At 42.5% G+C, this 26,515-nt stretch overlaps 1 protein-coding gene across 2 annotated transcripts in view; it reads left to right on the forward strand.

The window, feature by feature from the left end:
* The window catches only part of PPEF2 (protein phosphatase with EF-hand domain 2), a 41,452-nt gene extending 16,001 nt beyond the window's left edge, over positions 1-25,451 (forward strand). For both annotated transcript variants that reach the window (XM_067468566.1, XM_067468567.1), the window contains 15 exons: positions 1,061-1,188; positions 5,140-5,197; positions 5,518-5,693; positions 6,509-6,623; positions 7,566-7,612; positions 11,615-11,781; positions 12,715-12,751; positions 12,848-12,997; positions 13,513-13,788; positions 16,511-16,696; positions 18,555-18,697; positions 19,601-19,707; positions 20,461-20,630; positions 21,675-21,762; positions 23,041-25,451. In XM_067468566.1, the coding sequence (XP_067324667.1) occupies positions 1,061-1,188; positions 5,140-5,197; positions 5,518-5,693; positions 6,509-6,623; positions 7,566-7,612; positions 11,615-11,781; positions 12,715-12,751; positions 12,848-12,997; positions 13,513-13,788; positions 16,511-16,696; positions 18,555-18,697; positions 19,601-19,707; positions 20,461-20,630; positions 21,675-21,762; positions 23,041-23,219 (2,027 nt within the window). In that variant the 3' untranslated portion in view covers positions 23,220-25,451. The remainder of the gene's footprint in view (positions 1-1,060; positions 1,189-5,139; positions 5,198-5,517; positions 5,694-6,508; positions 6,624-7,565; positions 7,613-11,614; positions 11,782-12,714; positions 12,752-12,847; positions 12,998-13,512; positions 13,789-16,510; positions 16,697-18,554; positions 18,698-19,600; positions 19,708-20,460; positions 20,631-21,674; positions 21,763-23,040) is intronic.
* Positions 25,452-26,515: the final 1,064 nt, after the last annotated feature.

The following is a 26,515-nucleotide window of genomic DNA, read 5'->3' on the forward strand; positions in this document are numbered from 1 at the left end:
GTCCATGGGATATCTGGTAAATGTTTTTGTTGATTCCTTGTTTGTACTCTATCTCTCTTCTTTTCTTGTCCTTTTTCTTTCCCTATTTTTCTCTCTCTCTTTATTTGTTTATTTATTTATTTATCTTTACTTATATTTATTATTATTGTTATTATATATTTTATTGTTGTTATTATAGTCCTATGTGAGTAGCTGCAATGTTGATTACTCATGGTACTACAATGTTGCTTGAGCATAATGTGCATAATTTAAAATTAAAAGTTATTTCTGAAACTAACTACTGCTGCCTGGAGATCCTGTAGATGACTAAATTGGTAGCGCATACTGGTGCATGGTTCTAATAGTCCATTTCTTAGGCCTCATATTTTTATCCTCATACTGCAGCTACACTGTTAAATTAATGCAGTTTGGCACTACTTTAACTGCCTTGGCTTAGTGCTGTTGGATCCTGAGAGTTGTAAGTTGGCGAGGCACCAGCACTCTTTGGCAGGGACCGTGAAAGATGCTGTAAAACTACAAAACCTAGGAATCCATAGCCTTGAGCCATGTCAGTTAAAACAGTGTTAAATTGTATTGATTCTACAGTGAAGACCAGTGGTTCCCAGCCTGTGGTCCATAGACCACCTGTGGTCTGCAAGAACTAAAATATGGTTCACAGTCTTACTGTTGCTACATCATTGCAACGAGAACAATTGGTCTCACAAAACCCTCTTATAGTGCCGGAGCTTATTAAATATGATTTTTTGTAGGGGAGCAGATGGCAACTACTCAATGTCATATGTTCTGTATCTAGAGCTCATGTGGTCTATTCAATGCAATTTTCTGACTCAGCAAACCAAATAACCAAACCGAATCTTAAGTTGACCAAAAACTGATTTGTAACCCTTTGGGTACTAATGTTGGAGAGTGGTCCCTGGTCAAATTGTCCATGACCAAAGTGGTCCCTGGTCAAAAAAAGGTTGGGAACTACTGGTGTAGATGCACCCTCAGAAGAGCAAGATGTAAAGTTATGTTCCCATAACGAGAGATTCTGCTCTGAGCTTTTCTTTCTCAACTTCAGTCTTTAAAGCAGCCGTCTTGATCCAAAGGTGGTATCGGCGCTATATGGCCCGGCTTGAAATGCGGCGACGATGTACGTGGCGCATCTTTCAATCTATCGAGTATTCGGGAGAACAGGATCACCTCAAGGTATGGTTTTCAAAAAAGGAAGGGAGAGTTATGAGCAGCTGTATTGCTAATTTTATTGTTGTTTGGGGTCCCAGCAAACTTATTTTGCCTACACACAATGCAGACCTGTCCAGTGGCTTTTCTGGAACCACAAATTAAGTCTAACAGTGCCACAATCTGGTCAGTATTTTATTTCTGATATACAGGCTGTGAATGCTGTTGGATCTCACTTTGATTGATAGGCTGGTTATATATTCAATAACTGTATTAAAATGTGTATGTAATCAATATAGGAATGCACATGCAAAAGATGGAGGGATTTGGGGGAAATACCAAGAAATCATTTTTAATAACTCCTCCTATCACTCACCTGCAAAACATTAAACTCCATGAGGAATGAAATACAATCCAAAACCAACAGTTGGGCAAGAAAATGAACAAAATCTGGCTACCAGTATTAAAAAACTTTAAAATTAAAACAGCAAAACAGCAGAGGGAAAACAATCAGGGACATCTCTCAACAAAAGATTCAACTCTCAACAAAAGATTTCTCCAGGCACTTCCAGGCTATCAAATGCTAATCAAGGTGGTCAGTTGAAACATTCACACCAAGCTCCAGCAGACAAGAGTCCTTTGTCCCACCCTGGTCTTTCCACAGATATATAAACCCATTTTCCTAGTTCCAACAGACCTCACTACCTCTGAGGATGCTTGCCATAGATGCAGGCAAAACATCAGGAGAGAATGCCTCTTTTTTTGTCATGTCAGGAGTGACTTGAGAAACTGCAAGTTGCTTCTGGTGTGAGAAAATTGGCCGTCTGCAAGGACGTTGCCCAGGGGACGCCCAGATGAATTGATGTTTTCATCATCCTTGTGGGAGGTTTCTCTCATGCCCCCGCATGAGGAGCTGGAGCTGATAGAGGGAGCTCATCCACCTCTCCCTGGATTTGAACCTGTGACCTGTCGGTCTTCAATCCTGCTGGCACAGGGATTTAACCCACTGTGCCACCAGGGGCTCTAGAATGCCTCTAGAACAGTGGTTCTCAACCTGGGGTCCCCAGATGTTTTTGGCCTTCAATTCCCAGAAATCCTAACAGCTAGTACACTGGCTGGGATTTCTGGGAGTTGTAGGCCAAAAACATCTGGGGACCCCAGGTTGAGAACCACTGCTCTAGAACATGGCCATATAGCCCGAAAAAACCCACAACAACCCAGTTGGGCAAGATATTCATTGAGGCCAAGTACAGTTCTACATTTCTACACAGCTGTTCAGGTTGCTAGAACTCTTCATCAGTAATTCCCAAACTCCAGGTGATTGGACTTCAACTCTCAGAAGTTTCGGCTGCCTTGGCCAATTATCAGGAACCCTGAAATCCAAAATTGCTGGGGTGTATCCATACCAGGCATGGACAAACTTCAGCCCTCCAACCATTCAGTTGTTGGAGTTGAAGTCAACTAAAGGGCCAAAAATTGCCCCTGCCTGATCTATGCTGTAGAATGAATGTAGCTCGACAGCACTTGAACTGCCATGGTTCAGCGCTATGGATTCTGCAGTATGGATGACCTGGAAAGTGGACATGGTTCATTGGCTGAAATATTGAAACATGATATTGAAATTCTTACTTGGATACCTGCTATGAGGATTATTTGGAAAGTAAGGTTACAAGGCACATAGCTCTCCTGGGGAATTTTTGTGGGGGAAATTGGTATATCTGCTGTGTAGCAGGAAGCCAGGAGAAGTGAAGGAGCAGTGCCAGTCATCAGCAGCTCATCAACTGGTGTTGTGATGAAGGTTAGAGATGAGCGTCCTCATTCTGTTTCCCTCTAAGTGCGAAGTTCACGCTGTAATACGCTACCTGAATGCTAAGAGCATAAATGCTGCTGCGATTCATTGTGAAATTGTTCCAGTTTATGGAGAGGATGTAATGTTAAGACAGCATGTGGCAAAATAGGTACAGAATATATTGTGAGACCATGAAGAAACTTGGCAGAGCCATCCAAAACAAACATCGTGGGATGCTGACGGTGGGAGTATTTCTCCTTCGTGACAATGTGCATCAGCACAACGCTCATGTAACACAAGAGTCGTTGACTTTATTAGGTTGGGATGTTTTAAACCACCCCTCTCACAGCCCCGATCTTACACCCAGTGACGATCATCTGTTCATAGTATCATAGAGTTGGAAGAGACCATGTTATAATAATAATAATAATAATAATAATAATAATAATAATAATATTACTTTATTAGTACCCCGCTACCATCCCCCCAAGGGACTTGGTGCAGCTTACATGAGGCTGAGCCCACAATACATCAACAAAAACAACAACAGCAATACAAAACAATAAAATGAAACTCATAAACAAAAAACAAGCAGTAAACATTAGCAATACCACAACAATGCTTAAAAATCTATGGCTGGGCCAAATGTAATAATTAAAAATAAAAAAAGAATGTTGAGCATGACTAGGTGAAATCTATAACTAGGATAGAATTTCGGAGAGGAGACAATCCTAGATCATTGATAAAGTGCATTTAGGGACATATTGCTGGGAGTTTCCTTATTCTGGGAAGGCACACTGGAACAACCATGTTTTCAAGCTCCTCCTAAAGACTGCCAGAGTTGGGGCATGCCTGATGTCCTTGGGGAGTGAGTTCCAGAGTTGAGGGGCCACCACTGAAAAAGCCCTCTCCCTTGTTCCCACCAATCGCTCTTGCGATGGAGGTGGGAGCGCAAGCAGGGCCTCTCCAGATGATCAAAGAGATCGTGTGGGTTCGTATTATCATCTGTTCACTAAATTGAAAGCACACCTGAATGGAAAACACTTTTCCAATGACAATGAGGTAAAAATTGAAGTGATGAACTGGCTGAAAAAGGTGGAGGGAAACTTCTATGACACAGGTGTGCAGAAGTCATTGATATTATGTATGTGTTTAACTGTTAGAGTATATATTTGTGTTTGTAACAGTAGCTAAAACTAGAGTTATCTGGTTTGAATCCACAGTGAGCGTTGCCAAGGAGACCAGGCAGGCTAGCTCAGGAGAGTGAGAAGTGGGTGGAGCCAAGCAGGAAAAAGTTATGTGGTCTTTGGAAAAGGGGCAGAGTGAGTGTGGAGGCTTAAAAAGCCTGGGAGAGAGGTGTGTGTGAGCAGCTGGAGGTTTTTCAGTCTAGAAGGGCTGAAGAGAAAAACCTGGCCAGTTTCTTTAGTCAAGGAAGACTAAAGGAAGCTTGTTAAGATCCCTAGTCAAGGAAGGACTAGAGATCAGAGATTTGATCAAGGAAAGATCAAATTAGAAGGCTATTCATAGTAGGAAACATTGTTCACTAAAGAGCTTCACCTTAGTAAAAGTTAGCCACGAGCTGTGTTATTTGGAAGAGTGGACTGTATTACAAACCAAATGATATTCAAAGTTCTATAAGTTATTTAACAGCCTGCAACCATACGCTTTGTACACAATAAACTTGTTATCTTTTGTTGAAGACCGTCTCATCTCAATTAATCTGCGTCTGTAAAGCCAGATCTTACCTCAAATACCTCACGTTGGTGGCAGTTACCTTAATTTACAAGTAATAATTGGCCTCCTCTATAATATATTCTTATACACAATTGAGGCCTGAGTTTAATTCCTTCCATAATCATCCACACCTGTACAATTGGTTCGTGCAAACTGTACACAGGTATCAAAAAGTCATTGCACGGATGACAAAATGTATTGAACTGAATTGTGATTATGTGGAAAAATAATGCTACAATCTATGTAAGTTTTATCAAAATATATTCATTCTTTGTATATATTTTTAAACTTGTAACCTTACTTTTTTGGTAACCCACATATTTACACACGGTACCCTATCTTCAAAATAATTTGAAGCAAAGAACCAGGGGATGCGAGAAAGGCTATGGCAGTGGAAACAGGTGCAGATGTTCCCTTTGTGTGAATGACCACATCCTTCTTCTTGTTTTCTGCAGCTCAACAGCTTCTTTGACTACCTCATGAAAAACTTCACACCAAGAAGCAACAGAGACAGTAAGCTTATGCAAAGGGGCCACATCCTTTATCTCCTAAATCTCCTATGTAAATTCGTTCTGTGTGCTTTCTGCATACGGCTATCTTACAGTATATCTATCTATATATGTTTGCCTATGTCTGTCTATATCACGCATAGGCCAAATTCGGCCCTTTGGGTGTTTTGGACTTCTACTCCCACAATTCCTAACAGCGGGTTAGGAATTGTGGGAGTTGAAGTCCATAACACCTGGAGAGAAGGCCCAAGTTTGCCCATGCCTGGCCTAGATGGACCCAAAGTTTTTCACTTTTGTTCCTAATTTCTTTCTCTCTTTTTCTAGAGGAATTCCTGCATCGAATATTATCAGAACCCGAAAACCTGAATGAGAGCAGGATAGATAGAGCGTTCGCCTACCAATCTGTCGTCGTACCGGATAGCTATATGGGGCCCCGTCTTTCCTTCCCACTCTTCCCTGATGATGCCGCTGCCTTACTGGAAGCGTTCAAACAGAAACAAGTAGGTATTTGCCTAGCAATCTTGGTTTTTCCTCTCTTTCTTGGGAAATAGACTGGGCCCAAATGGGATTTCCTTCTCAAGATACCAATATTCTGCAAGAAAAACGCCCTCGTTACACCATTTGCTCAACAGATGAGATAATTTGTGAGTCATCATTTCAAGATCATCAGTCAGAATGGAGAACCATTTCATTTCATACATATAACATGTATCTATACACACAATAAAAGTGAAAATGTGTGTGTGGCGGAGATGTCCACTTACACAGACAAGCCCCTGACTCCACAAGAGACACCAAAGGTCCTCCCTCCAATGGCATTGCAGGTTATTGTGAGCACCATGAACGTGTCCAAAAGCCCTGCCAATGTCCTCCACAAACAACATACTGCCCTCCACCCAAGTGGAGGCTTTCATACGAAGACAACTTCATCCTAGATTTTATGTGTTTCCTCCACCACATAAATCCAAGTGTTTCTTACTCTCTCAATTGGTGTGGAATTTGCATGACCTCCACCAATGATGGACCTGAACCAAGCTTGGCACACAGAATCCCAATGGCTAACTCAACCTACTGGAGGGGTTTGAGAGGACTGACTCACCATAGTGGGAGTTTTAGTTTACCTTACAGCCAGAGAGCACACTGTACCCCACTAATGATATATCTAGAGCAAACTTGCCCAACATAACAGACTTTGAATACTGATGGAGTCTTTTGGGGTTTACCTGGCATGATGTGAGTTGTAGTTTGTCCACAACCTTATGCAACATCTTGTCCCTGATGCCCTTCGGTAACTTCTTTTCTTTTTTCCCAGTAGCAGCTTCACGCTCACTATGTCCTAAGACTCTTCCATGAAGCCCGGAAGCATCTCTCCCAGCTGCCAAACATCAACAACGTCTCTACCTGTTACAGTGAGGAGATCACTGTCTGTGGTAAGGCCACACCTTTTTTGGGTAAATATTACTCTGCAGCAGGGATGGGAATCTTAAAGCTCTCCTGACGTTGTTAGACATCAACAACCATCAAAACGGGCCAATGTAGATGATCCTTCACCCTAATCCCAGGACAACCATGACTTATATTTAGACTTTGAGATAAGGAGACCTTGGTACCTTCAGGATCCATCATGTGCTTTTGATAAAACCTAGAGATTTACAAGGAGCCCCAAGTGGCGTGGTGGCTTAAACTGTTGAGCTGCTGAATTGCTTACCGAAAGGTTGCAGGTTTGAATCCAGGGGGCGGCATGAGCTCCCACTGTTAGCCCCAGCTTCTGCCAATCTAGCAGTTCGAAAACATGCAAATGTCAGTAGATCAATAGGTACTGCTCCGGTAGGAAGGTAACGCTTTGCATGCTCTCCCTCACCTACACATGCACACCATGTTGCTGTGCACCAAGCACGCCTGCTTTCCCCTCCCCACTCGGAGGGGAGAGTAGGCGTTCCCTTTGTCTGAGAGGTTGGCTGAGAGGCCAGCCAATCACAGCAGAAAGAGGGTTTTTTGTGGGAGGAGATGCTGTCTGTTTCCAAAAAATGAAGAGAATGACAGGCGAAGAGATCTTCAGTCTTCTCTGACAAAGGGCTTCCTAAGTCCATCAGAAACACATGTTTTCTGATGGTCTTTGGCAACCCCTCTGAAACCTCCTTGTGACCCCTCCAGGTTGAGAAACACTGCTCTAAGGGAACCCCTAAGGGAAGTTGTTCAAGCACTTGTAAATTAATAGAGAATAAACATGCATTTTGAGAGTAGGAGGAGGCAATAAAATTATTAAGAGTAGGGTTACTTCTGTCCTACACCCACTTGTTGTTCTGGTGGAGTTTTTTTGCCAAGGAGGAAAAGATCTCACCCAGCTAATTCTTTGTTTCCTCTTTGTTTAGGAGACTTACATGGCCAGTTGGCGGATTTGTTTCTGATATTTTACAAGGTATGTGTTAGGTAAATAAATCCAATTCTACACCTTTAATTCTGAGACCAGGTGTTTTGGACTTCAGCTCCCACAATTCCTAACAGCTGGTAAGACGGCTGGGATTTGTAGGAATTGAAATTCAAAACAATTGGAAGACTACTGAAACTGATAAGGTCAATTCTAGATTTTAGGTAGGACTCTTTCTTGGCCCTATCTGGAGATATTTCCTGATTGTTCCCCATCCAACCAGGTCGGAATTTGCTTAACTTTTGAAATCATGCAAGAGCTGGTATTCAGCATTCAACTGACTGCAGAATCAGTATCATTGCCTTGAATCATCAAATAGGTTTTGTTGTTGTTCATTCGTTCAGTCGTCTCCGACTCTTCGTGACCTCATGGACCAGCCCACGCCAGAGCTCCCTGTCGGTCGTCACCACCCCCAGCTCCTTCAAGGTCAGTCCAGTCACTTCAAGGATGCCATCCATCCATCTTGCCCTTGGTCGGCCCCTCTTCCTTTTGCCTTCCACTTTCCCCAGCATAATTGTCTTCTCTAGGCTTTCCTGTCTCCTCATGATGTGGCCAAAGTACTTCAACTTGGTCTCTAGTATCTTTCCCTCCAGTGAGCAGTCGGGCTTTATTTCCTGGAGGATGGACTGGTTGGATCTTCTCGCAGTCCAAGGCACTCTCAGCACTTTCCTCCAGCACCACAGCTCAAAAGCATCGATCTTCCTTCGCTCAGCCTTCCCTAAGGTCCAGCTCTCACATCCGTAGGTGACTACAGGGAATACCATGGCTTTGACTAGGCGGATCTTTGTTGCCAGTCTGATGTCTCTACTCTTTACTATTTTATCGAGACTGGACATTGCTCTCCTCCCAAGAAGTAAGCGTCTTCTGATTTCCTGGCCACAGTCTGCATCTGCAGTAATCTTTGCACCTAGAAATACAAAGTCTGTCACGGCCTCCACGGTTTCTCCCTCTATTTTCCAGTTGTCAATCATTCTTGTTGCCATAATCTTGGTTTTTTTGACGTTTAGCTGCAACCCAGCTTTTGCGCTTTCTTCTTTCACCTTGATTAGAAGGCTCCTCAGCTCCTCCTCGCTTTCGGCCATCAGGGTGGTGTCATCTGCATATCTGAGGTTGTTAATGTTTCTTCCAGCAATTTTCACCCCAGCTTTGCATTCATCCAGCCCCGCACATCGCATGATGTGTTCTGCATACAAGTTAAAAAGGTTGGGTGAGAGGATGCAGCCTTGCCGTACGCCTTTCCCAATCTTGAACCAGTCTGTTGTTCCGTGGTCAGTTCTTACTGTTGCTTCTTGGTCCTTGTACAGATTCCTCAGGAGAGAGACAAGGTGGCTTGGGATGCCCATCCCACCAAGAACTTGCCACAATTTATTATGATCCACACAGTCAAAGGCTTTAGAATAGTCAATGAAGCAGAAGTAGATGTTTTTCTGAAACTCCCTGCCTTTCTCTATTATCCAGCGGATATTGGCAATCTGGTCTCTCGTTCCTCTGCCTTTTCTAAACCCAGCTTGAACATCTGGCAACTCTCGCTCCATGTATTGCTGGAGTCTTCCTTGCAGGATCTTGAGCATTACCTTACTGGCATGAGAAATAAGGGCCACTGTACGGAAGTTTGAGCAGTCTTTCGCATTTCCCTTTTTTGGTATGGGGATATAAGTTGATTTTTTCCAGTCTGATGGCCATTCTTGTGTTTTCCATATTTGCTGGCAAATGGAATGCATCACCTTGACAGCATCATCTTTTAAGATTTTAAACAGTTCAGCTGGGATCCCGTCGTCTCCTGCTGCCTTGTTGTTAGCAATGCTTCTTAAGGCCCATTCAACCTCACTCCTCAGGATGTCTGGTTCTAATTCATTCACCACACCGTCAAAACTATCCTCAATATTATTATCCTTCCTATACAGATCTTCTGTATAGTCTCGCCACCTTCTCTTGATCTCTTCAGCTTCTGTTAGGTCCCTGCCATCTTTGTTTCTTATCATGCCAATTTTTGCCTGAAATTTACCTCCAATGTTTCTAATTTTCTGGAAGAGGTCTCTTGTCCTTCCTATTCTGTTGTCTTCTTCCACTTCCATGCATTGCTTATTTAAAAATAGTTCCTTATCTCTTCTGGCTAACCTCTGGAATTGCGCATTTAACTGGGCATATCTCCCCTTATCCCTGTTTCCTTTTGCTTTCCTCCTTTCTTGGGCTACTTCCAGTGTCTCAGCAGACAACCATTTTGCCTTCTTGGTTTTCTTTTTCTTTGGGACGTACTTTGTTGCTGCCTCCTGAACAATGTCTCGGACTTCTGTCCATAGTTCTTCTGGGACTCTGTTTACTAAATCTAGTCCTTCAAATCTGTTCTTCACTTCCACTGTATATTCGCTAGGAATGTTAGTGAGATCATATCTAACTGGTCTGTGTATTTTCCCTGATCTCTTTAGTTTTATTCTAAATTGGGCAATAAGAAGTTCGTGATCTGAGCTACAGTCAGCCCCAGGTCTTGTTTTCACCGACTGGATGGATGTCCGCCACCTTTGGCTGCAAAGGATGTAGTCAATCTGATTTCGGTGTTGACCGTCTGGAGAGGTCCATGTGTAAAGCCGTCTTTTAGGTTGTTGGAAGAGAGTATTCGTTATACACAGCGAGTTTTCCTGGCAGAATTCTATCAGCCTGCGTCCCGCTTCATTTTGTTCTCCCAGACCATGCTTGCCTGTGATCCCTGTTGTCATTTGACTTCCCACCTTGGCATTCCAGTCTCCTGTAATGAAAATAATGTCTCTTTTTGGTGTATTATCCAGTAGTTCCTGCAGATCCTCATAGAACTGATCTACTTCTGCTTCTTCAGCAGCTGTGGTTGGGGCATATATTTGGATCACTGTAATGTTGAAAGGCTTTCCTTGCACTCGAATTGAGATCATTCTGTCATTTTTTGGGTTGTATCCAAGCACCGCTTTAGCGAATTTCTTATTAATTATGAAGGCTACTCCATTTCTTCGATGTTCCTCTTGTCCGCAGTAGTAGATCTGGTGGTCATCTGATGTGAAGTGGCCCATTCCAGTCCATTTCAGTTCGCTGACCCCCAGAATGTCTATCTTTAGTCTTGACATCTCACCAATAACAACATCCAATTTGCCCTGGCTCATAGATCTTACATTCCAGGTTCCTATGGTGTGTTGATCTTTAGAGCATCGGATTCGTCGTTCACCTCCAGTACCGTCGGCCGCTAGCCTTCCTTTCGGCTTTGAGCTAGCTGCGTCATCACATCTGGGGCTAGTTGAACTTATCCTCTGCTCCTCCCCAGTAGCATTTTGGCCATCTTCCGACCTAGGAGTCCCATCTTCCAATGGCATACCGACATATCTCTGGTTGTACTGATCCATTTAGTTTTCTTGGCAAGGATACTGGAGTGGTTTGCCATTGCCTTCCCCAGGGATCACGCTTGGTCTGACCTCTCTGCCACAACCGTCCCGTCTTGGGTGTCCCTTCACTGTTTCGCTCATGACATCATTGAGGTGCTCAAGCTCCAGCGCCCCGACAAGGCGGTGATCCTTTGCTGGAGCAAATAGGTTTAATCAGTTATAAACGGATGGTTTCAGCTCTTCTTTGTCCCAAGATTCAATATTATTATTGTGCTATCATATTGAATCAGACTACATTGTAAAGAGACTATGTACAATGAGTAGCATTACGAAAGTTTGTAGAATAAACATCCATGATGCACTAATCACGTTAGTCTTATAGGTCTTCAAGTCAACTCCAACTTATGGTGACCCTATGATAGATTTTTTTTTCTTGGCATGATTTATTCCACAGAGACTTGCCATTCTCTGCGACTATTATGCGAGGAACACAAAAATACTAATTTTGCCACCCCCCAAAATCACCTTGTTGCTTTTAATGGCTAAGTGAGGATTTGAACCCTAGTCTTCCAAAGCCCTAGTCCAGCATTCAAACCGTCGCATCACACTGGCTTCTGACCTCATCATTACTCTTTGTGATTTCTTACAGAACGGCCTTCCCTCTCCGCAGAAGGCATATGTCTTCAATGGCGACTTTGTGGACAGAGGCAAATATTCCATGGAGATTCTGATCATACTCTTTGTCTTCCTCTTGATTTATCCCAAGGAGGTCCATCTAAATCGAGGAAACCACGAGGACTATATTGTCAACTTACGGTATAAGAGCAAAAACACCTTTCAGGAGATCAGACTTGTGTACTTGGGTTCTTTCTGTCTTAATGCATTTATGAGAGGTCTTATTGACCCAGTTCTTCAAAAAATGCTTAGTTAGTTAAAAAACAAAACAGTGATGCCATACATCTAACAACATTTTAAAAGATATGGTCAGATATTGGTACAAAATCGGTAGAAACATAAAGCAAAATTGGTTCTTTCAAAGGTGATGCAACATGATCAGGAAGGAAGTCAGGCTGGAATTCACTGCATAGCAGTGCTTATGAGTATGTATGGTAACTTTGCGAAATATATGGGGTTGTCATAGGTCATCAGACAATTTGGAGGCATATACACACGCACACAATAAGCGTAGACATACATAAATCCCATATAGGATTTCAGCCAAGGTTTAAAGGATCTAGGACAGAGGAATGTTCATTGCACCTACCATTTTGATGGTGTATCCCTTGGGGTCACTTTCCAGGCTGTTTGGGTTATAGTTGATTGTTTTGGGTTGAGGAGTCACATTCCTCTTGAAGAAACATTGTACAGCTTTGGAAAACTATTTAAAAATATTCTTGTCCCCCCCCCCCCAGCCAAAAATGGAGCATGGGGACACGACCACATGATATTCACCCTTGATCTGGGAAAATCAATAACAAATATCTTGATCTAGCACTGAAGGGACTATAATGATGGCATCGTGTGAGCTCTCTGTGGAGAACATTACGGTTTTCGGTGGTAGAAATAACTAGAAAGTTCTTTATTTACCTATAAGCACCATAGAATCATAGAAACATAAAGTTGGAAGAGACCTCATGGGCCATCCAATCCAACCCTCTGCCAAGAAGCAGGAAAATCACATTCAAAGCACTTTCTTAAAGCCGTTTACTTGAAACAACCATTTAATGCCATCTTATGTTTCCCTTCTAGCTATGGGCTCAACAAGGAGATTGCACGCAAATATAAGGTAATTGGTTTGTGAACCTGATGCATCTTGTACATTGCTGTGTGACCCTGATCCTTTGCTTATTTTTCATTACAATTCCTCTCCTCCTCCACCTAGGAGCATAGTGGTAAAATTCTGAAACTGCTCCAGAATGTCTTCAGCTGCCTGCCGCTGGCGACCTTAGTTGACCAGAAAGTCTTGATTGTACATGGAGGAATTTCGGACACAACTGATCTGGATCGACTGGCCAAGATTGACAGGCGTCAGGTATGGTCCTGTCAGCATCCTTTGATACGTGGTGCCTTCAAAAGCCACAACATCATAAGATGTTCTGATGGGATCAACTAATTTATGACAAGCCTTTGGAGGTTATTACAGCATGATGTAGTGGAGGAAACGCTGTGGAGGAAAAGGCAAGATCAGAGCTTTCCAAACATTTCATGTGGCCGAGACACTTTTTAGACATGCATCATTTAGCGACAGAGTAATTTATTATCAAAATGGAGGTTAAACAAATCCCTTACAAGAGATATGAACACATATAGAAACTATCATAATAAAATGTATGTGGACATAACACGACTCACGAAAAGTTTTAATTTCATTTTGTTGTACTTTACAACTATGCTTTTTGTTTGTAAGTTTGAATAACATGACCAATGAGCTTTCACTCGGAGGCCAAAAGCTTGGTTTGACTAATTCCAAATTTTGCTGAAAGTTTTGTTCGTTGACCAAGGAATGTCTGATTCCGAGTACTGTTTTTTCCCCTTTGTTCTGTTTAGATCCTGTCTGTATTGACTCAGAAGAGAAAATTGACAAGATCTTTTGATCCGGTTGACGTGGAAAGTGGCAAATCTTCCCCTAAGCCCGTTGATTCACTGAATAAAGCTGATATCTCCAAGAGAGTCCAAGAGGAATTGGACACGTGTCGTACAAGGGCAGGAAGCTCCGAGTACACAGAATTAAGGGCTTCTGCCACCTCTTTTCCCACTGGGTCAGACATGAGCCTTTCTTCCAACGAATTATTAGCAAGCATTGACGATGAAGAAATCCAACAGGTAACTTGATTTCAGCTGCTAAGGACAATATTGGCCAGTATTCTGCAGCAGCTACAAGGAAACTAAACTAAGCAACCTCTCCTGGCTTGATTCCCCACCACCATCACCACCACCAAACCTGATGGAAAGAACAGAAATCCTTGGGACTTATTTACTACCTTTTAACACCAAAAAATGAGGAGAAACTTTTACTATTGGCTTTTTCAATTAGAAGAGCTATACTAATAATTGAATAGTGACATTAGTGATATATGTATGTATTATCCGTATAAAAAAAGCAACGAAGTTAAATCATCAGACAGAGAGTGCGAGGCTCATAGAACAGGATTTGTTGTATGTAATATATGTTTGGTGGTTATTTACTTAGGTGATCCCTCATTGTCTGAGTATGATGGCCTTCCAATTGCAGTGTCTTGGTGGTGGATACGTAGGTGTGGTGGAGGCTCCTTCCTTGGAAGCTTTCAAACAGAGGCTGGATGGCCATCCGTCAGGGGTGATTTAAATGCAATATTCCTGCATTTAATTAACTTCTTGGCAGGGGGTTGGACTGGATGGCCCATGAGGTCTCTTCCAACTCTTTGATTCTATGATTCTAGGTGACTGTGGTATGGGATACATTAATCATGGTTTTATTTAGTGTGTCAGGAGCAAACCAAACAGTTGTATTGCATTTTTTAACAAACAAACAAACAAAACACAAAGTTTGCAAGCTTGGTAGTTGATTAAATGTCCTTTGACCAGTAGCTTGCTACTTGGAGTGCCTCTGGTGTTACTATAAAAAGGTCCTCCATTGTGCATGTAGCAGGGCTCAGGTTGCATTGCAGCAGGTGGTCTGTAGTTTGCTCTTCTCCGCACTCGCATGTTGTGGATTCCTTAGTAGCCCCATTTCTTAAGGTTGGCTCTGCATCTCGTGGTGCCAGAACGCAGTCTGTTCAGCGCCTTCCAAGTCGCCCAGTTTCCTGTGTGCCCAGGGGGGAGTCTCTCATTTGGTATCAGCAGTTGATTGAGGTTCTGGGTTTGAGCCTGCCACTTTTGGACTCTCGCTTGCTGAGGTGTTCCAGCGAGTGTCTCTGTAGATCTCAGAAAACTATTTCTTGAATTAAGTCATTGACGTGCTGGCTGATACCCAAACAGGGGATGAGCTGGAGATGTCACTGCCTTGGTCCTTTCACTATTGCCTGCTACTTCCCGGCGGATGTCAGGTGGTGCAATACTGGCTAAACAGTGTAATTTCTCCTAATCCAGTGGTTCTCAACCTGGGGTTCCCAGATGTTTTTGGCCTTCAACTCCCAGAAATCCTAACAGCTGATAAACTGGCTAGTATTTCTGGGAGTTGTAGGCCAAAACACCTGGGGACCCACAGGCTGAGAACCACTGTCCTAATCCATCTAAAGCACAGACATGTGCTTTTCACCTTAAGAACAGACAAGCATCCCGAGCTCTGAGGATTACCTGGGAAGGAATCCCACTGGAGCATTGCAGCGCACCCAAATACCTGGGAGTCACTCTGGACTGTGCCCTGACCTACAAGAAGCACTGCCTGAACATCAAGCAAAATGTGGGCGCTAGAAACAATATCATACGAAGGCTGACTGGCACAACCTGGGGCTCACAACCAGACGCAGTGAAGGCATCTGCCCTTGCGCTTTGCTACTCTGCTGCTGAGTATGCATGCCCAGTGTGGAACACATCTCACCACACTAAAACAGTGGATGTGGCTCTTAATGAGACATGCTGCATTATCACGGGGTGTCTGCGCACTACACCTGTTGTGATAGAGTCTGCTGGCAGTGATAGTAACACTAGTTGTAGTAGGAGAGGCAGGAAAACTACTCGCGAGCAAGACTATGATGAAGAGCAACTCCTTTGCTGGAGAAATTACACTGTTTAGCCAGTATTAATCATGGTGAGAATGGTTTTTATAGACTGCATTGTATTTCTTGTCTATAAGAATCATTCTTATAGACTAGGCATGAGCAAATATCTGCCCTCCAAATGTTTCGGACTTCAACTGCCACAATTTCTAACAGCCTAACAGTCCAAAATACCTGGAGGGCCAAAATTTATAAGTGCACATGATGCTGGCTTATATATCTTAAACAGAAAACAAACACTCACTCAACTGATAGGTTCAAAGAGCAGGTGACAATCACTCACTTAACTGCTGATCTGAAACTGTCAACCACTGCTGGCTGAAATATTCAGCTTTGCCTTCAAAACAAAACAAAGACTCACAGCTTTCTGGTGCCCCTAGCTGAGCAGCTAGCCTTAAACTACAAGAATAAAACACAAACTCAGATTTCTAGTGCACTCTATGACAAGGCTTACTTGAAGCAAAGGGAGCAAAGATGGCTTCTTGCTTCCTCAACTTCTGTAGGAACCCAAAATTGTTTTGGATTTTGTCTAGTGTCTGATACATTTGGTTGTTTGTAGGTTTGTTCATCTGCTTTTGGTTGAATAAAAATTAAAAAGGGAAAATAAAATTAACCCATACTCTTAATTATTGGCAGAATGGACCTTTTTACTCTCTATGAGCTGATGCACAGTCATGTCCATCAGACATCAGATTATGATCAGTTGTGACGAAGGAACCTATCACTTGAGCCAGGGATAGAATAAGCTCTCACTTTTTACTCTTTTATTCAGAACAGGGAATAAGAGTTAAAATGCTATACTAACATTGTTGTGGATGTCCGATTAACAATTTGTTTTGAAATGTTAGGTTTTAGACATTTTGTGGAGCGACCCCATCCCTCAAGAGGGCTGTAAAGTGAATGAAGACAGAGGAGGTGGTTGTTACTTTGGCCCCAATGTGACAGAGGCATTTCTGCAGAAGCACAACCTACAGTTCATCATCCGTTCCCATGAGTGTAAGCCGGAGGGCTATGACATCTGCCACGACCGAAAGGTAGCTTAATGGGACTGCTACGATGGAGTCTTGTTGTTATTGTTGGGGTAGTAATAATAATAACAGTCCCGCCACCATCTCCTCGAAGGGACTTGGGGCAGCTTACTTGGGGACTTAACCCAATCAAACAGAGTTAAGATATAGCACAATAAAATCAAAACATAAGAAAATCATAAAAACATAAACCATCAACAACCACCAACTGTGGACATGTTCAGAACTGAAAGGGTGGCACAAGGGCTTGTGCAATACAACTGCAAGGACAGAGCTGATAGTAACGTGCAAGAGTCAGATGTTAAGTTAGGGCTAGAAGGATCAAGTAAATTAGTGCAATACAACTGCAAGGACAGGGTGGATGGTAAAGTGCAAGAGCCAGATATTAAGTTAGGGCTAGAAGCGCCAAGTCAATTAGTGAACTGATTAATCAAAGGCACATTGCAACATCCAATGTGCCTTGTGATTGAAAGAACAAGAGAGAAGGCTGTTGAAATTTCCACATTAATGTATCAGGGCAAGTGACCTTTAGGACTCTTCCATGCTGCACTATTATAGTACTATGATTTCCGCTTCAATTGCGGTAGTTCCTTTCAAGCTTGGCTTTGATGCTCTAATTGCTGCAGCTCGTTCGCTCTACTGCTAAGCTCAAGAAGCTTCTGAGCTGCTAAACTGCTGCTATTGTTGCTGATGTATTTCAAATGCTTTTTCTTTTTCGAAATTACCCAGCAACATTCTAACCTCAATACTTTTTAACATTTATATGAAACCTCTGAGAGAAATAATCCGGAGGTATGGGACACGGGATATTATCAGTATGCTGATGACACTCAAATATATTTCTCACACCTTCAGAAACAGTTTTAGATAAGGATAGTATGTCTCATCTAAATAAATGCCTGGGGGAGATAATGAGCTGAATGAAGAGAAATAAATTGAAACGGAACCCAGACAAAACAGAGGTCCTTGCCATCAAGGGTCCTAATCAGAAGATGGAAGTGTGTCAACCAGTTCTGGATGGGGTTACACTCCCTCTGAAAGAGTGTTTGCAAGCTTGGAACAAGGGCTTCTGGATCGGTCTCTCCAAATATCAGCCCAGAGAGATGCAACAGTCAGGAGTGTTTACTACCAGCATCAGCTGATATGCAAGCTGCACCCCTTCCTAGATTTGGAGGACCTGAAGATCTTCTGAAATGCACTGGTCTTCTGAAATGCGCTGTGCATTGAATAGTGTTCAATTTCACTGTTTTAATCATGCTGTACCCTGCCTCGAGCCATGAGAAGTGGGTAATAACAACAACAACAACAACAACAATAGCAGCAGCTTTGGGAGCTAGGGATGTTTTGCTGGGAAAAGAGAAGGTTAAGGAATTACATGACAGCCATGTTTAAACATTTGAAAGGATATCGTTGGAAAGCCTGTCTTCTGCTTCACGGAGCAATGGATTTGCATGACATGATTCCACTCAAACATTAGGAAATATTTACTGATGGTAAGAGCTGTTCAACAGTGGAACATGATGTGTTGGAATCCATCAGAGTCTCGTTCTCCGGAGGTTTTAAAGTAGGATGGCCAACTGTTGGGAAGGCTTTGATAGTATACATGGCAGATTGGGGTGGGCCTGGATGACCCTTGGAGTCTTTTCCAATGTTATGATTCTCTATGATTTAATATACTTGAAGGAATTGGAAGGAAACAGTTTTACCGATATATGCAATACTTTCATCCAGTGATGTGTGGAGAGCCTTCATTTACAAAAAAAGCAAAGTTCCATAATGTGTGGGTTTTGGCAACATGACTGTTTACTGTTTTGAGGATTGCTTTGTGCTGTTTATACATCATTGTCCTATTTGTGTTTGTTAGGTAATCACTGTCTTTTCAGCTTCGAACTATTACACAGTGGGCAGTAACCGGGGAGCCTACGTCAAAATGGGACGCGATTTGATTCCCCACTTCATCCAATACCAAGCCAGCAAAACATCACGTAGACTGACCATGACTCAAAGGCAAGTCTCTTCTCCTTAGTTGGAAAACCCATATGGTTTTGCACAGCTGCAGATGTTGACAAAGCAATGTATGAGGGTTGAATGAAAAGTAACTCCTCAACAGATGGCAGTACTGGTATGTGGCAGGTACTGGCTTGTTCAGTAGACTCTCCTCTACAGTTCCATTTTGGCAGGAAGCCTTAGAATTGAATGGTTGTGTTGTTAAAGTGTGAACTATGGAAAACTGTGCAGACGGTTGGTCAATGCAACTTAAGCAATGTGCAGTCATTGAATTCTGGACAGCAGAAGATCTCAACATCTTTAAACTTACTTGCCCGACAACGCAAAGTACTCACATCTACACAATCACCATAAACAGCTTGCATTCTCTGATTAATCTCTGCATGTTGCTTAAGTCGCATTGATCGACTGTCTGTGCAGGGTTCCATACTTCGCATTTTAACAACACAACCGTTCAATGCTAAGGCTTCCCGCCAAAATGGAACTGTAGAGGAGAGTCTACCGAACAAGCCAGTACCTGCCACATACCAGTACTGCCACCAGTTAAGGAGTTACGAAGGTGGAGTCATTACTTTTCATTCAACCCTCTTAGTTTGGAGATACAACTTTTCCTGGTTATGGTTGTGATGATGATAATAACAGTAGCATGTAAAGCATGTAAAAGCACTATTTTTAATAAAAGACAATCAAAATACTGAAAAAAGTGTGCAAGCTTTCAGTTTCTCTGGAATTCATCAAGTTAGAAGATACAAAACGAACAAAATTAAAATTAGAACACTTTTAATAGAAGCCAGAAAAGCCTTTGAGGTATATTAATGGGGGTGGAGGCTAGATATGTCAATGGGCGTGTCCATTTTTGCATGCATGACTTTACATGGCGAAATGTTCCACTCTTCTTAACAGGATCAGCCGAGTGGAAGTGTCAGCATACCAGGTGTTAAAGGAGAAAATCTTTGCGCACAGGTCTGACCTCACCACTGCTTTCAGGCGCTATGATAAGAAGAACACAGGTAAGGCCCATGCCCTGAACCTGAACACACCTGCCCTTGTCTATTAGCATTGCCTCAGAGGTGGTGGAGTCTCCTCCTTTGGAGGTCTTTAAATAGAGGTGGGTGACCGCAAAGGCCATTCCTGCAAGACGAAATTGGAGTAATAACCTCTTTTTCTTTTATCTTCATTTTGAGCCTATGCATTTAAGAATCTCTAGGACAGTCATGGGCAAACTTGGGCCCTTCAGGTGTTTTGGACTTCGACTCCCACAATTCCTAACAGCCTACCGGCTGTTAGGAATTGTGGGAGTTGAAGTCCAAAACACCTGGAGGGCCCAAGTTTGCCCTTACCTGCTCTATGGCCTCCAGCTTAATTCTGTGGTTTACTCCTGCAGGATGTTGACTACAGAGTCATGCTGGAGGGCGTAAATGGTTCTCAACCTGTGGGTCCCCAGATGTTTTGGCCTTCAACTCCCAGAAATCCTAACAGCTGGTAAACTGGCTGGGATTTCTGGGAGTTGTAGGCCAAAACACCTGGGGACCCACAGGTTGAGAACCACTGACCTAAATATTCCTTATGACTGTTGTGGCATCAAATTGCTGCCAATTTGTAAGCCGCCTTGAGTCGCCTTCAGGATGAGAAAGGCGGGATAGAAATACCATAAATAAATAAAGAATAAATAACTATTGGTAAAATAAGATTTCCTTTTGACCTAACTACTGTTACCAAAGCCCTATGTTCTTAAAATGTTCTTAAAATTCATGTCCTAACAGGCCTGATCACATTGAACGAATGGGCAAATGCTGTAGAGTCTGTCCTTCAGCTGGGGCTGCCGTGGCGGATGCTGAGGCCGCAGCTGGTGCTGCACCTGACCAATGGGAAGCTGGAGTACAAGACGTGGCTCAAGGACATTGTGACAGAGCAGCGGTCAGCAGTCCAGGAGGTAACAACTGCTGGGGAATGACCGGTGGTGGCAAAGGAATGGAGAGGACTTGGGGAACAATGGTGTCTATGTCAGTAGCACAGTGAATTCAGCTCAAACTGTACAAGAGCTATCCAAGGTGCCAGACGTATAGAATTCAGCACCTTGGACAAGGCAGTCAGATGAAATCCAGAGTAGACCCATGCTGCTGTGACATGAAAACCATGATCTTTAGTATAGACGCAACAACTGGTAAAGTGACTGGGATTTCTGGGAGTTGTAGGCCAAAACATCTCACAGATTAAGAACCAATGCTTTAGGGCAGGGGTCCGCAAACTTTTTAAACAGAGGGCCAAGTCACAGTCCATCAAACTGTTGGAGGGCCAGATTATAATTTGAAAAAAACATGAATGAATTCCTATGCACACTGCACATACCTTATTTGTCGTGCAAAAAAAAAAACCCACTTAAAAACAATACAATAATTAAAATGAATAATTTTAACAAATATAAACTTATTAATATTTCAATGGGAAGTGTGGGCCTGCTTTTGGCTGATGAGATAGGATTGTTGTTGTTGTGCTATTTCAAGTCATTTCAGACTTAGGTTGACCCTGAGTGAGGGCCGGGTAAATGACCTTGGAGGTCTGTATTCGGGCCCCGGGCCTTAGTTTGAGGATCCCTGCTTTAGAGGATTTAGGTTTTGTAGAAGACATGACTATATGAACATCTGTGAAGCCAAATGAAAGGCTGGATCAGATACCACTGAGCTCCCTGGAAAAGACGAAGTAAACCACTGCCATATAAATTATTATTATTATTATTATTATTATTATTATTATTATTATCATCATCATCATCATTATCATTATTTGTACCCCGCTAGCATCTCCCGAAGGACTCGATGCGGCTTACACAGGCCAAGGAAATATATAAATATAGGAAATATACTTTAAGTTCTCCCTGCACATCCCCCCTTTTTTTAAACAACTGGCTAGTTGCAATCGTTTTTCTGAAAGATAACTTTTGTAACTTTATCTACAAAGTTGTCCTTGTCTCCTCCAGCGGCTACAGTCAAGTTTGCTAGAAAACATTTACCGAAACCTCTCCAGCCTGGAAACTATCTTCAATATCATTGACACTGATCATTCAGGTAAAAAGGTCTTGATTCTGTACTGCTAACACCCATCTTTGGGTTCAGAGGAAAAACTGTGCCTTTGCTCCAGGTGCTGAAGCTACACTATCATACTGGCTCTCACCAAACAGAAGGATATGGTAGTAAAAGAAAATAAATGAGCAGAAGTTGATTAAGACACAGTGAGATCATACATGAACGCCTGGACTATTTTCAGGCGCTCTTCCCCTCTAGCTATTCTCTATTACAGCTTATCGCCACCTCTATACCATCGTTCCACTATTGGTCCAAGACGAATCTCGAAGTAGCATCTTTTATTTGCCATAGACCAGGCATGGGCAAACTTCAGCTTCCACAATTCCTAACAGCTGGTAGGGCCGGGCTTTAGCACAGCTGGTTAATCACCAGCAGCAATAGATCATTGCCAGCCAGAATCACCAGCAGAAATAGATCACTGCCAGCAGTTCGAAGCCTGAGTTGGAGTGAGCACCCGGCTGTCAGCCTAGTTCACTGTCCACCTAAGCAGTTTGAAAACAACTGAGATGTGAGTAGAGAAATTAGGCACCACTGAAGTGAGGAGGTATTTTACTGCACCATAAAATGCAGGAAAACACCTGTGATTAAAGAGCTTGTTGTCATAGCGGATGGAGTTACAGCTCCCCAATGTGACCAGAATCGAGCATAACTTCCAGGTGCTGAAGCTGGAAAATGTCAATATACCTGTTTGTCTGTCCTGTATGTCTAAAAGGGCATTGAATGTTTTGTTGTGTTCATGTGTGTTGTGATCCGCCCTGAGTCCCCTTCCGGGTGAGAAGGCTGGAATATAAATGCTGTAAATAAATAAATAAGCCCAAAACACCTGGAAGGCCAAAGTTTGTCCATGCCTGGTCTATAGACTAAGACAGGAAGCAATGGATCCAAATTGTAGGGAAAGAGACGAAAAGGCACAGAGAAATATGCTCCTTGAGACAACTGTTTTTGTCTGCCTACCCTCACCATGGCTTTGGCACTGTATAAATAATGCAACTGCTTATGGACTAACCAAAATAGCCAACAGTGTAATGATCACGTAAATCCTCTTCAGATAAAAATATATTAGTAAAATAAAAAGCAGGACTCGGTTATAAAAAAAAACTCTTGCAAGCTAGACCTCTTGGTTCCGTTATTAACAGATAATCTTAGCTGTTGTGAGTCCGAAGGATGCAGTCAGTTGTAAATCTGAACATGTTGCATTTCGTATCTCTCTCTCGCCCCAAATGGAGGAACATATACTTTTTTATTTTTCCCACTGTGTAGGGCTTATTTCTCTTGAGGAATTTCACCAGACCTGGAAGCTGTTCAGTGCCCATATGAATATTGATATCTCAGACGAAAGCATCAATGACTTGGCCCGCAGCATTGACTTCAACAAAGATGGAAATATAGATTTCAACGAGTTCATTGAAGCGTTCCGTCTGGTCAGTCAGTCGACTTGATGAAGAAATTGGAAGACCAAGCTGGCGGGGCTTCTAAACCCAAAACAGTATTTCCAACTTATCAATGTGCCTCAGAACCAAACAAAAAGGATGGGCTACTGAACATAAAGTTTAGCGTTCTTAAAAGTAACCCACTGTGGCTACAGACATACTCACAGGATAAGGAATAGGACATGAAATGGAAAACCTGGTTCCATAGCAGCGTTGGATTTGAATGTTGGAGTTGTTATTTGAAAGACTGCAAAGTTTTCACTTATGTTATATTTCCATGGCGAAAAAAATCCAGATTTTAAAAAAATATATAAGTTTCTGATATTTCATTATTGCAGACCATCTTTTTTCTAATCTCTACACAAGCTTTCCAAACATTTCATGTTGGTGAGACATGTTTTAGGCCTGCATCATTTTGCGACAGTTATTCAGTTTTAATAGCGAACGAGAGGTTAAACCAACTCCTTCTAAGAAACACAGGTACATACATAAATTGTAGTAATGAGATGGATGGGGACACAACATATCTCATGAAAACCTTTCATTTATATCTTTTAAAAGATATAGCTTTAAGATAACATACATTTCCAAGATGCTTGTAGTTTGTTATGTCCGCATGAAACACTTACACATTGCAGCCGACACACTAACGTGTTGTGACACAGTTTGGAAAACCGAGCTATAGTTTGACCAAGACAACCTTTTAACTTGAATTGGCAAGTTTACGATTTTTAAACTGACAATTCTCAAGGGAATAGCAAAAATAAAGGTGCTAATGCAGCGTTAATTTAAAATATTCTCACTGTAAAGTATTCATAACGAAGCACATTCAAGTTGACATCTTGATGATATACATAGACACAACTACTGCAGTAGCTGCTAGACTTTTCCGTCCACTGTATAATGCGAGGGTTATCCAGAAAGTAAGGTTACAAGGCACGTAGCTCTTGTGGGGAATTTTCAATGCCGTATAGCGGGAAACCAGCAGAATATTGTGTCCAATTCTGGGCACCACAATTCAAGAGAGATATTGACAAGCTGGAATGAGTCCAGAGGAAGGTGACTAAAATGATCAAGGGTCTGGAGAACAAGCCCTATGAGGAGCAGCTTAAGGAGCTGGGCATGTTTAGCCTGAAGAAGAGAAGGCTGAGAGGAGATATGATAGCCATGTATAAACATATGAGAGGAAGCCACAGGGAGGAAGGAGCAAGCTTGTTCTCTGCTTCCCTGGAGACTAGGACGTGGAACATTGGCTTCAAACTACAAGAAAGGAGATTCCATCTGAACATGAGGAAGAACTTCCTGACAGTGAGAGCCATTCAGCAGTGGAACTCTCTGTCCTGGAGTGTGGTGGAGGGTCCTTCTTTGGAAGCTTTTAAACAGAGGCTGGATGGCCATCTGTCAGGGGTGATTTGAATGTAATATGCCTGCTTCTTGGCAGGAGGTTGGACTGGATGGCCCATGAGATCTCTTCCAACTCTATGATTCTACGTGAACGAGCAATGTCAGTCGTCAGTAGCTCATCCACTGGTGTTGTGGTGAAGGTTAGAGATGAGCGACCTCATTCTGTTTCTTTTCTATCTCCTTCATGACAATGCACATCCGCACACAACTCATGCAACACAAGAGTTGTGGACTTCATTTGGTTGGGATGCTTTAAGCCACCCCTCTCACAGCCCTAATCTCGCACCCAGTGACTACCACTAGTTTATAGAATCATAGAGTTGGAAGAGATCTCATGGGCCATCCAGTCCAACCCCCTGCCAAGAAGCAGCACAATTGCATTCAAAGCACCCCTGTTCACTAAATTGAAGGAACATTTGGGTGGAGAATACTTTTCCAATGACAACAAGGTGAAAATCGAAGTGACAAACTGGTTGAAAAAGGTGGAGGGAAACTTCTATGATACAGGCATCAAAAACTCATCCCACAGAGGACAAAATGTATTGAACTGAATGGTGATTATGTGGAAAAATAATGTAATCCGTATGCTACAATCAGTGTAAGTTTTATTAAAATATATTCATCCTTTGTATTTAAAAAGTATCTTGCAACCTTACTTTCCGGATATCCCTCGTAGTTGCATTGTTTAAAGCTGCGAAACGTAGATACGAGATATGGTGCTCTTGGACTTGTTTTTATGTAAATACTTGTAAGCTTAAAAGGTGGCAACTGTTCCATTATGTATGGGGCCTAAATTAGGGTTTTTTTGAGGGGGAGGGAAGCAGATATTTTTTTTAATTTTTTTGTATGATTAATAAAACTAAAGTATAAATAAAAATGTGAGATGCCAAGAATTAAGCTGGGAGATATTTCACCCTATTAAATTCTAAACTAAGCCAATGATATTTCTGTTTTTGGTAAAGCTTTGGCACCCTTGGGAGCCCCCAGTGGCACAGTGTGTTAAACCGCTGAGTTTGTTGACAGAAAGGTTGCAGGTTCGAATCCGGGGAGCGGCGTGTGCTCCCGCTGTCAGCTCCAGCTTCTGCCAACCTAGCAGTTCGAAAACATGCAAATGTGAGTAGATCTATAGCTACCGCTCTGGTGGGAAGGTAACGGCACTCCATGCAGTCATGATGGCCACATTACCTTGGAGGTGTCTATGGACAACGCCGGTTCTTCAGCTTAGAAATGGAGATGAGCACCAACCCCCAGAGTCGGACACGACTAGACTTAAAGTCGGGGAAAACCTTTACCTTGCCGCCCTTATTGCCTGCTCTCTTCCTCAGTTGCAGGATTTATGAAATCAGATCTTGACTCCGCAGGTGTCACCATCACAGCTTCTTTTATAATAAACTATATGTGGTGTAACCTGAGTTTGCTTTTTCTTTGTGGCTTTTTCTTTTCTTCCTCCCTTTCTCTCATATATCTTATCTCTCTGTTTTCTTCTTCCCTTGCTTTCCCTCATTTATCTTCTCCCCTTTCCTTTCTCTTCCTTCGTGTTCCCTTCTTTCCTTCCCACCTCCTTTTTCACTCCCTTTTCCCTTCTTTTCTCTCCAGTTCATTCCCTCTTTCATTCCCTCCCTCCATACCTTTCCCACTTCACTTTTTCTTCCTTTTCTTGGAAGTCAGTCTCTCAGCCTTTGAGCAAGACACAGACACACACACCTCGTCCAAAATATAAATCTTCATGTGATTGCTTATTTCCTTATGTGGTGGATATCCCTCTGTTACAGTTCTGCGAATGTTTATAACAAGTCTTCCATCACAAACAGCCTAGAGCAGGAGACTGGAAATAAAGACTGATTTTATTACCTCTTGAATGAGTGATGCTGCAAATTCTGATAAAGTATAATGATATAAAA

This window comes from Anolis sagrei, chromosome 5 (genome assembly GCF_037176765.1).
Source record: "Anolis sagrei isolate rAnoSag1 chromosome 5, rAnoSag1.mat, whole genome shotgun sequence".
NCBI lineage: Eukaryota > Metazoa > Chordata > Lepidosauria > Squamata > Dactyloidae > Anolis > Anolis sagrei.